Source organism: Mus musculus, chromosome Y, assembly GCF_000001635.26.
Source record: "Mus musculus strain C57BL/6J chromosome Y, GRCm38.p6 C57BL/6J".
In the NCBI taxonomy this organism is placed as follows: domain Eukaryota; kingdom Metazoa; phylum Chordata; class Mammalia; order Rodentia; family Muridae; genus Mus; species Mus musculus.
The window spans coordinates 61446701-61462970 of NC_000087.7; the positions used below are offsets into that span (position 1 = coordinate 61446701).

Here is a 16270-nt window from a genome sequence, read left to right on the forward strand (position 1 = left end):
GTAGTGCACAATCTCTGCCCAGTGACAAAAATTGATCCTCTTCCTTGCTAACTGTGGCCACAAGCTTCCACATTGTTGCCTTCAGACTAAGATATAGACCAATTACTTCCTTCCCCAGCACCTCCTCTTCCTGGATGCTGCCATGCTTCCTACCAAGATAATAATGTACTGACCCTCTGAATCTGTAAGACAACCTCAATTAAGTTTTCCCTATAAGAGTTTCCTGTGTCATGATGTCTCTTCACATCAATGAAACCCTGTTGAACATAGGCAGTATGTTAGCCTAATTTTTAATGCTTACAAGATAATTGCAACCAGCATGCAAGCACAAAGTAAAGATGATGAATGAGTTTCTGTATTTTTTGAACTTCTGAATTTTTGAATGAATGAGGGGATTGGGAAAATTAGAAAGTTTTGGGAAGGAGATAGAGAGAGGACCTTTTGGGCTCCTGCCACTTGCTTTTGCATTCAATATATCTATTTTAAAACAACACCAACAACTAAAACAACCAACGACAGGGCATCCATACAACAGATTCACAGAGAAGACACCAAAGGGCAATACATTCTTGTAAATCATTTTTCAGCTAATGTCTGGTGTATTGAGCCTAAGGATTTTACTGTCAAACTCTGATGATTAATCACTAGATTGTATCCCCTAATACAATGATGAATGACACTGTGGTCAATAGGACAGTTAACGTGTATAAATACATCGTTTTTCACACAGTCAGTTTGAATTGTTACTATATTTCCCAGTTTGTTTGTTTTTTTTTTTTTTTTTTTTTTTTTTGCATTTTATCTCCATTAGTGTGTTGTTTTCAGCCCTCACTTGCTACATAGAAAACGGAATCTTTTACAATATATTTCATTTATGGTGCACAATGGAACCTAAAGACTATTTCAGTCCATTTCAAAGTAGAGCTCTCTGTTCTCTTTCCAAAATTGAATTTAAACTGTTTTCAAATATATTTTGCAGTTGTGTGGCTTAGTTTAATTAAGATTGGGGGGGGGGGTTATTTCTCCCACAGTCCCAGTTGTCTAAAACTGGGAAAACTGTCTAGAAATGTTGTGGAACCTTTGTGACTGTGCCCTAGGAGAAGTAGATCCGTGGGGCAAGAAGGAGCGAGCTGGGTGGTTCTGAACTAAATCTTGGATTCTAAATCCAACCAAATGTGAGAAGGGCCCATTCAGGCTCTCAATGCCACAGATGAACTTGTTGTTTCCTCCTATGTTCTCTTTATCATGACAGTCTGTTTCTCGTGAGTGTTTGCCATATACATCTCTTCCTGAACATTGATTGTGTCAGGAGTTTTGACAACTTGACTTAAAAATAAGTATTGTAAGTGTACATCTGTCTCTCCACCTCTTCCTCTTCCCCCTCCCTCCCTCCCTCCCTCCCTCCCTCCCTCCCTCCCTCCCTCCCTCCCTCCCTCTCTCTCTCTCTCTTTCTCTCTCTCTCTTTCTCTCTCTCTCTCTCTCTCTCTCTCTCTCTCTCTCTCTCTCTCTGTGTGTGGGTGTGTGTAGGTGTGTGTGGGTGGGTGTTGTGTCAAATATATTGCTGTCAATTTTGCCTTCATGTATTTTTTTAATGTGTGTGTGTGGAATGATTTTTCACATTAAAAATTATTCTCACTTTTCATAAATTTCAGTGTAATCTTCAATTTTAGTGAGATAAGCTTCCAAATGGCTTTTTTTCTGGAACTCAAGAAATTGGAATGCTCCATAGTTTTATGACCTGAGTGAGAATTGTCAATAGGTTCCCAGTGATGCTGTGGGGCCATACTTAAGATCTGTGTAGCAGCTAGAGGAGCCTCTGTGTTCTTTGAGCCCTGCATTTGGAGAATAACTACGAATTGTTTGTACAGTTGGCTCTAGCATAGAGACTCTTCTTTAAAATTGTTTTCTCTTTCTCACTAGATGCCATGCATTGGAAAGTCCTTCCACATGGAAACTACGGACCATATTGAATGGTGGAGAAAGGAGATTCACAGTAAATTATAAATGAAGAAAACAAAAGTTACAGCCCTATAACTGATACTCCCACAGCTAAAGCTGTGTGGAAGCATGGAGAATGTTGGAGGACTTGCAAAATTTGTTTGGATCTCATTCCTCCTCATTGCTCACATAATTTAGTACTTAATATCCTCGTGATTTCATAGATATATTTTTCTAAATACTTCTTAATTAAGTTGTGTGAATGTGTGTAACTCTGTGAATGTCTCTGTGCATATCTCTCTTTCTATGTATATTTTTCTCTGTCTCTGTGCCTACTTGTGTGTCTCTGTGTGAATGTTTATGTGCATGTCTCACTCTGTATGTCTAAGTTTCTCTGTCTTTCTGTCTCTGTCTGTCTATCTATGCCTCACATCTAAACTCATTTCTTCTCCTTGCTTACCTTCTTCTATTGTTTTTCCTTCTTTGCCTTATCCTTCTCCTCCTTATTCTTTTCTCCTTCGCCTTCTCCTCCTACTTCTGTTTCTTTCTTTCTTCTTCTTCTTCTTCTTCTTCTTCTTCTTCTTCTTCTTCTTCTTCTTCTTCTTCTTCTTCTTCTTCTTCTTCTTCTTCTTCTTCTTCTTCTATGCCTTTGACTTTTCCTTCTCTCATTCTTCTTCTCTCCTTCTCTCCTCCTTATTTAACCTTCTCCTTTTCTACGTCTCCAAGTCCTCCTCCTTCCTTTTGCTCTTCCTCTTCCACTTCTCTTGTTCTTCTTCCTTCTCCATCTCCTTGTCGTTCTGCTCCACCCATTCCTCTTCCCTTCCTTCTTCTCCTCTTCCTCTCCATATTCTTCTCCTTCTCTTTCTTTTTCTCCTTCTACTTTTTTCTCTATCTCACCCTCCCTCACTCCCTCCTACCCTTACCCTACCCTCCCTGATGCATTCACAGACTCTCCTCCAGTACTACTGGTCATTTGAATTTTGTCTTGCCAAGCTATGAAAACAAGGATGGTCTCCTGAGGCATCCCCTGTTACTGGTCTTTTCCATATGTCTTTTCAATTGTCCTTTCACTGTTTTACAGATTTCTTCTAAGATCATTTTACCCCACCCCACCTCCATGCCTTGATTTCTTCTGGTGGGAGTCTCCAGAGTTTCAAACTCACATCCTCTCTGATGGTGTTCTGCCTGAGAAACCACAAAATCTGGAGGCTAGAGTTAAATTTGATCATTGAGCTTGGGGCATTGTGCTATGTACCAAATGCCTGGTCTCCAGTCATGCTGAAGTCCTTAAACCTGATGAAACCTAATGGGTCGTAATTTTCACCTACATGGGAAGGAAGGCATTTCCTCCGTATTTCTGGAACCCTGGCTCCTGGTGAATTTACCATACCCACAAGCACTCCCGCCCTGCAGTGGCTAATGGCTAGCAGTCATATACAAAATGACCAAAGGTTCTGATCTTCAGGTTAGATAACTTCTAGTTACCTAGCAACAGCAAGATAACGAGCCCAATATATGAGAGGCTACTTGGCCCTACATCAGTCTCTCTCTCTCTCTCTCTCTCTCTCTCTCTCTCTCTCTCTCTCTCTCTCTCTCTCTCTCTCTAACTTTTACAATCCTTACTCTCTGTAAACTTTTACCTCTTTCTCTAAGCGTTCAACTTTCTTACTCTCTAACTTGCTTTCTGTCTTTCCTTCTATGTCTTTCCCCATCTCTCCTTTTGGCCATGGCAAGTCTAACAATCTTTTTACTCTTTTTTTTCTCCTTGCTGTCTAAAATAAAGCTCTAAAACATTAGACTGTCTATGTTTTTTAGGCCCAATATGGGATGCCAGAGACAAAGAATCTGGTACCATTGTCTTCCCCTCGTTCACCCCCATCCGTGTAGTTTCAGTGGATTTACACAGCCAGATGCACAATCAGGTATGCATGGTAATTATCCTTCACTCCTCCCATGTCAGCCTTCACAGAGCACAGAACCTTCTGCCGTCCATGTTCTCTCTCACTTCACCAACTTGCCCTACACCCACAGTTTCACACTGGACACTTAACATTACTACAAATTATTAAAATGTAACTGCATTTAAATTTAAAAATCATCTCCTCATTTGAGTTGGTAACAATCCAATGCTTAACAGATATTTGTTAGTAGTGCTTACCTGTTGACATTGATACCATGAACTTCTTATTACTTCTGGTGCTATGTGATTTTTTTTTCAAGCAAGATGAGGACTTGAACAATTTCTGAAATCATGTCTTTGGACTCACAGCACTTACGTGATGTAGTTCTAGTTTCCCAGAGACTTCCAGTATCTGTGATGAGCCATGAACTTGGAACATCTGCAGCATGACCCAGAGTTTCATTGGGCTGAGCAGAGAGATCTCAAGATTTGATTGCTTTCTCTGTCCAAAGTATATATATACGATTAAATTACAACTGCATAGTGGTTTTTATTACTCTGTGTTATTATCATTTCAAATCCTCTTATTTCTTGGCTGAGTTGCTAAATGATACCTTGTTCTGTGAACCAGCTGCCATTTTTGTTCTAAAGCGATTTGATGGATCTTTTCAGCTTTCCTAGTTCCATTTACTGAGAAAGGTAGCTTCTCTCTGAGGTTATGGTCTCAGAAGTTGTTGGATGTTTCAAACCCTTCCCTGGAATGTCTGGGACTCTGCAAAAAAGGAATTAAGAATTTTGAAACAAAAGTGAGGAACTACTTGGTGTCTTCTTCTTGTCCTGTGAAAATTCTGAGATCCATTCTTACAACTGGAAATATTCAAACACATTAAAATTTTTCTACAATGAGAAAATCAACTGCATTATAATCCTGATACTTACTGACACATGAGTTATAAGGATGTTCTTTATTTAAAAATCAAATAGTTCTTACACTCTTTATTTCGTTCTAGAACACATTTTCCCCCTTTTAACAGCTGAAAAATCTATTTTACTTCAATTTTATTTTTAAAAATCCGTATTATTTTAAAAATTTTAGTGGTAATTGTAATAAGTATCTATAAAGTGTTGCAGATGGATCATGCCCCCTCTTTATGTGGCTAATGGAAGGTTATTTTAAAAAATTCTTCCTAATGAACATCTATTCTTGTTGTTGTTTTTGTTGTTGTTATTGATGTTGTTAGATGTTATTACTTGACTTCAGGAATGTTTAATGCTAATGAGGGTCTTATTGTTCTCCAGATGTCTCCTTTCACCCTCCCAATATATATAATATATTATATATATTATATATATGTTTGTAAAAATGTGGTGAGTCCCTGTATGCACATTATCAAATGTTTCTGATTCAACTTGTGCACAAAGCAATCTACATTTTGTCTTTTTACATTGGTGTTCTTTTGCAGGGAAATGAAATACCAAAGCCTATCTGAAAGTAAGGATTTTTCAAAAGTCTCATTTCCTTGGGAATTCTAAATAAAAGTTTATATTCATTATGGAGAATGTATTATGAGCTTGTCAAGAGCATTTGAATATGAATTTCTTTCCTGTTATGTTTATTTTTCTTTGGTGATTTGAAGTGGAAGCTACTCACAGGAAAAAAAAGAGAGGTATCTAAAACTACTTCTCATTATCTCACTTTCTTTAAATTGAGATTTCTGATGTTGAAGAGGAATGAAGTGAGTGTGCAGATTTTGTCCACATAACTCCTAAAAGAAAGAGCAATAGTCATGTTCCACAAACACATGTATTCAACACCCCAATTAAATTGCATGGGTACTGGCTGAATCTAAAGTCCCTGTAAATGAATGTGTGTGTGTGTGTGTGTGTGTGTGTGTGTGTGTGTGTGTGTGTGTGTGTGAATGTTTCCATGTGTGTGTGTGTCTGTGACTCAGTATATCTAGGTGTATATGTACATGTGTGTGTTAGGATTATATTGCTGTAAACAGACACACTTATCAATGCATGTTTTATTAGAAAACCATTTAATTGGGGCTGGCTTACAGGTTCAGAAGTTCAGTCCATTATCATCAAGGTAAGAATATGTCAGGATCCAGGCAGGCATGGTTCATTTGGAGCTGAGAGTTCTATAACTTCATCTGATAGCTGCTTAGAAATGAATAGCTTCCAGGCAGTAGGCAGAGGGCCTGAAAAGTCTGTTCCCACAAAACACCAAATGTGTTTTTGAGTGTTTATGTGAGTATTAGTATGGGTTTTATTGCCATGAAGTGTCACCAGGATCATAGTAAATCTTGAACACTTTGTAACTTCTTTTCAGAGGTTTACTCCATTATTGTCATGGCTGGAAACATGGTAGCCTTCAGACAGACAAAGTGCTGGAGAAGGAGATGAGTTTAGGTCTTGATATACAGGAAGCAGATGGAGACTGTGTCAAACTGGGGATTGCTTAAGGACAACAGACCTCCAAGCCTACCACCACATTGTTACATTTCTTCCAACAAGATCACACCAACTCAACAAAGACACATCTCCATCAGTGTCCCGACTACTCCACCAATGTCACACCTCATGAAACTATTTCACACTTCCTGAGAGTGCCACACCTATTGGCACTATTTATTTGGGCCCATTAACATTATTCTTAAAACTGTTCAATGGACAAAAGGTAACTTTAATGAAGGAAATAAAGAATGTTTCAAAAAATAAACAGGAGTATGTATGTCTTGGTTACTGTTCTATGCTGTGAGAGACATCATGACCAAACAAACTTATAAGAGGAAACATTTAATTGTGGTCTTAGAGTTCCAGAGGGCAAGTCCAGGATATCATGGTAGACACCATGGCAACACAGAGGCAAAACATGTAGAGCAGTAGTTGAGAGCGAACAACTTATGATGGAGATGGCAGAGAGTAATGAAAGAGGGAGAGAGAGAGAGAGAGAGAGAGAGAGAGAGAGAGAGAGAGAGAGAGAGAGAGAGAGAGAGAGAGAGAGAGAAAGAGAGAGAGAGAGAGAGAGATAGAGAGAGTCTGATGGGTTTTTGATATTTCAAGGCTCTGTGACAAATCTCCTTTAATAATAAAACAACTCCTAATTCATTCTAAACAGCCCATCACCCGGAAAACTAACACATTTGAACGTGTGATCATCTGTGGCACACAATTATTCAAACGAATAAAGGAATGAAAAAGAAAATGATATCAACTAATAAGTGGCCATGACACTTGGTAGTATAGTTTATATCATTACTTTTCATTTCTCTCAGGTTAGGGTTATTTGCATAACATATTTCTGATCAGCAATCATTCTCAAATAATCCAAAGGCATCCTAACCCCACCACACACACACACACACACACATTTCTACTTGATTAACGATATTGGCATTACTTATTTTTATGGAAACATATCCCTTATTCCTGATTTAGTTCAAATCGTGGGAAATGTTGATGTATAATTAATTCCTATTCATAATGGGATAATACAGAAGTCAACAATATTGAATCCATTGTTCCTTGGAGCTGAAGATTTTCCATCGATTTAGTAAAATATAAATATGATTTTAAAAGAAGGCAACACCCTGAAAAAGTCTTATTTTCATCTTTTCATTATTTACAGACCATTCTGTGGTATAAATAGGAATCTAGAGGAAGAAAGGTGTTTAAAGTCACTGACACACACACTTAACTTAGGTTTCCTTTGCACAGGAAGAAGATATATCAATCCTCTATATATGGAGAGTTTCTCCAGGACCATTAATATATAAAAGTCTTCAGGTCTCTAGGTTAAAACAACATTGCTTTTGCCTATAATTTATGCAAAGTAACCTCTTTTATACAGTTATCATATTGATGTGTGTATGCATACAGAATTATACAGGTAAGTCCAGAGGATAGGGAAGGGTATACTGTTTTCTGCTACTTCACTCCCTAATTTTCCCCTTGTGACAGGGTTTCTTGCTGAGCTAGGAGTGAGGCTGACATTCAGGAAGCCACAGTCATTCTTCTGTCTCTGCCACTCCAATTCCTAAGCACTGGTGTTTAGGTGAATGTTTGACCAAACACTTGGCTTTACCACTGGGCCATCTCCCTAGATTCTTCTTTATTTTAAATAACCTCTGGATGACTTTTGCCCTCAATGTAATGAAACTGCTCTATAAGAATTTGTTATTTAGAAGATGGCAATATAAGTGGTCTGTGTGTGTTCAGTACATGGTATATTAAGAACTACTTTCCTTAATACCTTGAGAATTGCATACAAATATTTTGATGGAATTTACTTTCCAATTATTTTAGTAACTCCTCCCAGAACAAAACCTGTCCCACTCCCACCTAACTCCTCCTGCCAACTTCATATCTCGTCTTCTCCCCTTTGTTACAACCCATTCAAATCATTTGTGTTTCCCATAAACTCTTAGACATCTGGCTTCCAGTAGAGCATGAACAATCTATAACCTTCAAAGTCAATACCTTTGATGAAAACTTACTATTCATCCTTCATCAACTGTCTATACCTTATCAGATAGCGATAAGGGATAGTGAGCCTTCCCATTCAGTGATGGAAGACAGAATGTCCTGATTTTGTGCAGAAAGACACAGTTTTTCTCTTACCTCTGTGCCTTACAAGATTTTCATTCTCTTCCTTGAGGATTTCTAAGTTTCAGCTCCGCTACTTCTTGCCTCTTTCTGTGAGTATTTGTGAATATGCATGTGTGTCTATATTACAGATGTCTCAGTATATATACAACTCAACTCATAGTGGGATTTTGCAATTAACTGCTGGCACTATCTCACACTAGACCATATTCCTTAATGCAGACTTGGTGTATGTAAGTACCAGAAAGGAACTGGAGATTGCTAGATATCTTCAGAGTTAGTTGTAGTATAGGTGAAGTTTAGACTTCTGACCTTACATTCTGGCTAGCCCCTATGGGTTTAAGATGCATGGATAAGGAATCAAGATCCTGAACTTGGATTGCATTTTTCTCCTTTTTGAACAAAACAGAGATATCCTTGAAGAGATAGATGGATCCTATCACTTTGTTTCAAATAAAGAATTCTGTGGTTAAATTGTTTTGAAATGTCAGTCATGGGTCTTTGATGAAGGCTTTGGTCCACAGTACAATGTTCATAGGTAGTACAATATGCACTCTGAAAAGTGATTGGAACCTGAGGGCTTTAATCAATGAGTTAATCAATCAATGGATATACAAGGAATGGGTAAGAAACTTGTAAATGAACGCGGTCATTTGGACATGTCTTCAAAACTGTTTATTGTCTTTGGTCCCTTCTTGTGTTAATGCTGACTAGCTGCCAATAATTTGAACAATTGTGCTGCTTCATGCCCCTTTCATATTCATGTGATCATGGATCCTTCTTTCATTTGTGATAGTAACATGTCAGGTTCAGAGGAAACATTGCTTAATTCTTTAATTTTTTTTTCTAGAAACGGCATGCTAAGTGTAGAACCAATGTTACCTAGATGTTGTAGTTGGAATATTCAGCCATGGTATCTGTTGTCTTTGAGACTCAAGAACTTTGCTGCTACCCACACCACTGGTCTTTCTTCTGATTCACTATTGTATTTTAGTAGATTTCAATATCATATGAAGTACCAGAAAATGAGTGAAAAATGACAGTGGTGAAATGTGTTTAGAATCATTAAATTACACACTTAAAAATAAATAAATCAATGGATTTATTTAGTATATAAATCAAACTCCAATAAAACTTCTGAAAAGGCTTAACCAAATGTGATGCTTCTCATGTGAGTTGTTATTTGTCATAGCACCTGTGATTTAGCTGTTAATAGTAGTGGGTTTTATTACTTATGAATCAGACACCAATACATCCATGAAGGGGTTACACTCCATTCCCTCAGGAGAAAGAAATCAATTAAAAGTCATTGGATTTCTTGATGAGAATTTTTCTGGTCAAAGCTGAGTTGGCAGGAAGTTGGACAGACTGGGGTGTCTCCCAGAAAGTATAACACAAATTAGAATGTAGGTGTTGTGAGGCTATAAGGCATATTCACTACTTGTCACCTATTATTGAGTATTCTTGCTGTTGGAGGTACTTACCCTTCACTTCTGCCATGGAGGGAAGTGGGTCTACACCTAGGCAGAATGAGGAGATTGTGATGAGTAATGTTTGTGTGGGTTATGGAGCAGGATAAACCTTAATGTGCTGGGATTTTATTTATCTCCAACTTGACAATCTAGCGTCACCTTAGGAGAGAGAACAATTGAAGAATTGTCTCTATTCACTTGGTTTTTGGGTAAGTCTATGGGACATTTTCTTCATTGATGGTCGATGTGTGAGGGTAGGCAACTGTGGGTAAGCTCATCAGTAGTCATTTATAAAAGGAAAGCTTTTACTCTGTATTTAAAATAAAATATTCGATTAAGCCACATGATTTTTGGTGGTTTGAATAAGAATATACCCTATAGATTCATATATATGGATATTTAGTCACCAGGGATTGGCAGTGTGTTTAAGGATTAGAAGGAATGAGAGAAGATGTGGCTTCATTGGAGGAAGTGGTTGTGTCAATAAGAGTGGTCTTTGAGTTTTCAAGAAACCAATGTAATGGCAGAATATCTGTTTCTGTCTAAGGATCAATAGTTCTCTATTGCTCCAGTGCTGCGGTCACTGACTTGATGTTTGACTAAACTTCTGTAAGTGTAATCAAGCCCCCAGTTAATGCTTTGTTTCATAATAGTTGTTTTATCCATGATGTCTCTTCACAGCAATAGAACAATGACTAAGATAGGGTCTAGCAATAAGCACTCTTTCCTGGTAATGCTTCAAGTTCCTGTTTTGCCTTCCTTGGTAATAGTCTGTAACATGTAAGCTAATAACCCTTATATTCCCAAGTTATGTTTGATGTTAGTATTCTTCAGTGTGAGAAAGAAGCAAACTAGAACAATTGCATGTCATTATATACATGAGAATATCTTACCTTTAAATTAAAATAAAATATCTACACATTATTTGTCCTTATAGGATAAGTGACAGTGGTAGTATTAGATATTTTGTTCCTCTAAGAAATTGTCTTACTTAAGGTTTCTATTGTTGTAAGAACATACCATGTCCAAAGAGCTAATTCAATAGCAAAAGTTTTATTCAGCTTATATTCCACATTGCTGTTCATCATCAAAGTAGTTTGGAAAGAAACTGAAACAACACAGGTTCCTGGAGCCAGAAGCTCATGCATAGGCCATGGAGTGGTGATGCTTATTGACATGCTCCTTAAGTCTTGCTTCCATAAGGAGCACAAGACTACCACCACAAGGGTGTCCCCACCCACAATGAACTGGGTCTTCTCCCACCAATTAAGAAAATTCCTAAAAGCTTGATCTTAATGAGGCATTTTCTCAACTGAGGCTCCTCCTCTTGCAAGACTCTAGATCTTTTCAAGTTGCTATGAAACCAGTATGGCACTCTGAATGTAGTTGGCCTATGAGGAGGTGTGGCCTTGTAGGAGTGGGTGTGGCCTTTTTGGAGGAAGCATATCACTGTGAGGCTTTAAAGCTCTGCTCAGTGTGGAAGACAACATCCCTGCATGCAGAAGACTCTAAGCTTCCTCTCCACCACTACATATGCCCAGACACTTGCATGTTCACTTCCTTGATGATAGTGGACTGAACCTCTGAAACTGCAATGAAATGTTGAAAAGCCCTAATGAAATGTCTCTAATGAGTTGTCTTAGTCATAGTGGTTTTTCACAGCATTGAAACCCTAATTAAGACATCCAGCTAGCATAGAAACTCTCCCAGATATCAAAATTAATCAACAATAAAGAGTATTTTCAAGTCATTTGGCATTCAAACTTATTCTAGAGAAAAAACACAAATGATTGAGTCCATGACAAGCCTGACTAAAAACAAAAACAAAAAACAATACAAAAACAAACAAACAAAACAAAAACAAACAAAAAACCTACAACAACAATAAAACCAACCAAACAAACAAACAAAAGAAACACTCAGAGTGCATATGGGACCCATTAAGACCCCCATGAAGCACAGGGGCTACTCAGGAGTAGTGACCAACATATTGGGCAACCTCATAGAGTTTGAAACCCATGAGAACTGGCATAGAAAAGAGATCAGCACATATGCATTGAGTACACCTTCACTGTTTTATGAGAAGGAGGTCACACATAAATTTGAGACAGGAATTTCCAGGGAATAGACAGGCTGAAATGGTACATAGGTATGTTGGGAGTCAGATGTTTGGAGGAGAGCCAGGGGAACAGGCCAGTGGTGAGCTTTTTGATGGTCATCTGGGGCACTCAACAGAGACCTCCAAAAGATCACAGGATTCATCCCAGGCAAAGATTGCACAGGGAAAGAACTCAGGATCCACGCCCCACCATATATTATCTCACAGTTTATTCATTTTCTCTTTTAAATTACTCTTTGATCTGATCAGCTGGCTATTTGTTAAGAAACCAAAGAACCTAATGTGGATATGCCCAATTTTAACTATTTGCACAAAATTTCTATTCTTCCTGGGTCTTCTGCTTCACATTTTGAGAACTTCATCTTAGAATTCATTTGTCCCTCAGTGTCCTCTAGTCCTTTGTGTGTCCTTTATTGTTTTTAAAGGTCACCATCAATTTAATCTTTCTTAACTTCTACCTGGTCTCTTTTCTGCATGTTAATATTGGATTTCTTAAAAAGATATCTTAATGGGAATAGATGACCATGTTGTCAAGAGCACTACTGTACTGCAAAAAAAAATGGATTTGTTTTCTTGAATTCATATCCAATGGTTAACAGTCAGCTTTAATGCCAGCTCCATGGGATCTGACAACTCATATCTCTGTGGTCACCTATACTCTCAAGCTCATGCCCTACTCCCACCCATATAAATAAAGATAATAAATCTTAAAATGAGAGACAAGTTTCATTTGGTTTCATTATTCAAATGAAACCTTATTTTGTCTGATTTCTGAATCTCTTTGGATCAGTTTTCTGGGTTGCACTTTGTGTAACAAGGCCACATTCCTTTTATCTATCACTTTTTCCCCAACTTGTTGTTTCTCCCTCAGACTTCATACCAGAGATTCTATCTATGTCCTGTCTTTCTCTGCTTCTTCCTAAAAATCCATTTTTTGCTGCCATCCCTGCTCCTCTAAGTCATATCTCCAATTCTTTGCTCACTATGCAGACCACAGAATCTAAGTCCTGTCCATTTTAGCCTGTGTGATATTAGATGTATGCACTGTTCACAGCCTGCGTTGCAACTTTCATCTTCCTTTGATGTTCTTTCTACCATAGTCCATCTCTTCCAACAAAGTGTTCACTAAAAGCATGTCATGTCACACGTATTAATTTTTAGAACAAAACAAATTTTATTGACAAAGATACTGAGGTTGTCAAAGACCCATAGGTACCCAACACAGGAAAACAAACATTTTTTTTTCAATCTTATAATTTTACATTTCTGTACTTTGTGATTTTTTTTCAATTTAAGTGATATTTGACACCAGAGTATAGACATAGATATGGAGGTCACCGAGAAATTTGATAAAGTACACAGTAGGATTGGCTAGAACTTTGTAAACAACCTTTCTAAACTTTTTGGATCCATCATCTCTGGTGTACTGCACCCAGGAACCTATTAAGAAGTCATTGTCATCACCTGATCTCGCCTCAGCCAGAGGGGTCTCTGGAATGATGTGGAGGTTACCTTCCTTGTAGTCATCCAGGAGCTGATAGACGTAGAGGACCGGATCCTTCTTGTAGGAAATGTAAAAATAGTCCTGTAAGAATGGCACCTGGGCTAGCACCATCCCACTCCAGTTGTCCTCAGAGCCATCTTTCCCCTCAAATTTGTGTTGTACCTCTCTGCCAACCAGTGCGCCTGCGAGGTGGACATCCCTCACCTGAGGAAAAACTACTTTGTGAGGCAAGACCTTAAGATTTAAAATCCTCTCATCGCTGTGGAGCTCCTGTCCGTAGACACTGTCAATTCCGTCATACTTCACCAAATAAAGAGAAGGGTTTGTTGGCAGTTGACCTAGAATGATGGCCTTCCAATGGGTGACAGGCTCATTACCTTCCTTCCACCCGTGAGAAATTCTGCAGCCAACAATATTCCCCAGGGCCTGGGAAGAAGGCTTCCTCCTACTCTTCTTCTTGAGTGATGTCATGCTCAGACTCTTCAGATGTATTGTCTTCTACCTGGCTGTAGACCTGTTGTGGTAGATCACACTGTCTTGTGGCTTCCATTCCCTTCAAATATCATACTTGCTCATTGCCTGGGACTGAAGATCTTGCCCGTTTAAACCAGACGCAATGCTGTTGCCTCTGTCATATATATGAATTCCTGATGGGCAATGGTTATGGGTTGGGAGTGAATGCTGGACCAAGACTCTTCTCTAAGAGAACTTCTGAGCAGGTGAAGAAGATTGTGCTAAACAGTTTTGAGCTCCTAAAATTAATTTTATAAAAATAAGAAGTTAATAAGTCAGCCATGGTGGTACACACATTTAATCCCAGAACTCAGAAGGCAAGGACAGGCAGATTTCTAAATTAGAGACCAGCCTGGTCTACAAAGTGAGTTCCAGGGCAGTCAGTGCTATAGAGAGGAACCCTGTCTCAACAACAACAACAACAACAACATCAAGTAAAAGAAAACAAATGAAAATCAAACGAAAAACAAACAAAAGAGAAATTCAAACAAAAAATAACAAAACAAACAATCAAATGGAGAAGTTAATAGGAAGTGGTAGTGACCCATAACTTTAATCATAGTACTCAAGAGGCAGAGTGAGGCAGACCTTAGTGAGAGAAAGACTAGTCTGGTCTACACAGTGAGTTTCCTGACAGCCAAATCTAAACATACAGAAACTCAAATAAAATTAACCAAGCAAGCAAACAAACAAACAAAGAAACAAAGAAACAAGGGAAACAAGGAAATAAAAATAGTGTAATTAACAAGTAATTCTCTAGAGCTCAGAATAACATACTCAGATCAACATTTATTTCTTCAGACCTGAGTAAATTTGTCTCTGATGAGGATCCTCTCCTTGAATTTCTATGTCAACTTAGGTGGTGCTATGACAATTACCCCCAATGATCAAGAAGAAGAGAAAAAAAAAAAAAAAGGCCAGAGGGGTCACCATGATTCTCTTGTACGCGTAAGCTCTGAGCTAAGTTCTTGCATTCACAAATATCTTCCCAGGGACACAGCACACCACTGTCCTTCTTTATTGTTTCTCCTGACCCAGCTTCAGAATTATTCGATGAAGCCATTGCATCACTGATTTCAAGAACAACTCAAAAAGTCGAGGCAATATCAGCCTTTTAGAACTAATAACTTCTAACATGCACATGGACAAACAGGAGCTTTGGCATTTTAGTGGAATTGTGATCTAGATATGGTTAGCAAGGATAATAAATTCAGGAGATAAACTAACCTAGACCATTCATCTCCCTTGCTAATAAACATGGGGAAAGTAGAATGTACAGTAACTCACTGTAGTAGAGAAAATTTTTAGCTTTCTGTAGCTATGAGGGTCCCAATTACTTCATAAATGTACTTACCCATAGAAAAATATCCTAGTCGTCAAGATCTCCTGATACAGACCAGGCACCAAAAGCCTGTGGGAAAAAATGACCTGGCTTTGACACACCACTGTGAAGATAGTGAACTCACCTTGAATGGATTCTAGCGCCTCCAAGTGGAATAGATGCGCAAACTCCAGCCAGTGCTCTGTGACATCACCCTAGTTCAGCTTACATCATAGAACCCCTCTCAGGCTGGTTCCTTCCCTAGTTACACTCAGAAACATTCAGCATCTCGAATTTACCTTTTCATATGGCCTCCTAGAAATAGTAAATGAAATCCCAACTGAAAGGCCTGATGATCTGAGTAATATTCTGCCAAAGAATTACACCCTTGCATGGTTTTTATTGTTTGGTTGTTGAATTTTTATTTATTTGTTTGGTTTGTGTTTTGTTTTGTTTCATTTTTGTTTTTATTTTCGTTCTGAGAAAGTCTTCGGTTTCTGCCTTGACAACATCCATGGTGGTTATTTTTCATGTTCCAACCTTTCCCTTGGTTATTTTTAAGCTGTGCTTCTTATCATAAATATTGCCAGATTCTTTGAGGCAGCACACTGGATAGCACACCAATTTTCACTTTATGAAAACCCACAGTTAGAGGAGGACTATTTTTATGCAAACAAACCTGGAATTTGACAGGGTTAAATGACATGTATTGAAACCAATGGCAATCATGAATTATGGATTCTTTGGAAAGTAAGAGGACAACATAGATCTTGGGCATGCTTACAAAGTTGTGATAAAATTAAAAAAAAAAAACCTGATATCTCCCAGTCATATTTTAAAGGTTTTTAAAATTTACCAGCACTTCTGATTATAAGTAATTTCATAGATTAAA

General features: G+C 38.2%; 1 protein-coding gene across 1 annotated transcript; it reads right to left on the reverse strand.

Moving 5' to 3' along the window:
- Positions 1 to 13331: 13331 nt before the first annotated feature.
- Positions 13332 to 14015, reverse strand: Gm21573 (predicted gene, 21573). Its single transcript, XM_017318842.2, has one exon. It carries the CDS (start codon positions 14013 to 14015, stop codon positions 13332 to 13334), a length of 684 nt encoding a protein of 227 aa, XP_017174331.1.
- Positions 14016 to 16270: the final 2255 nt, after the last annotated feature.

Coding starts and splice junctions, on each gene's coding strand:
- Gm21573 (XM_017318842.2), bottom strand. CDS start 14,015: ATGACATCACTCAAGAAGAAGAGTAGGAGGAAGCCTTCTTCCCAGGCC.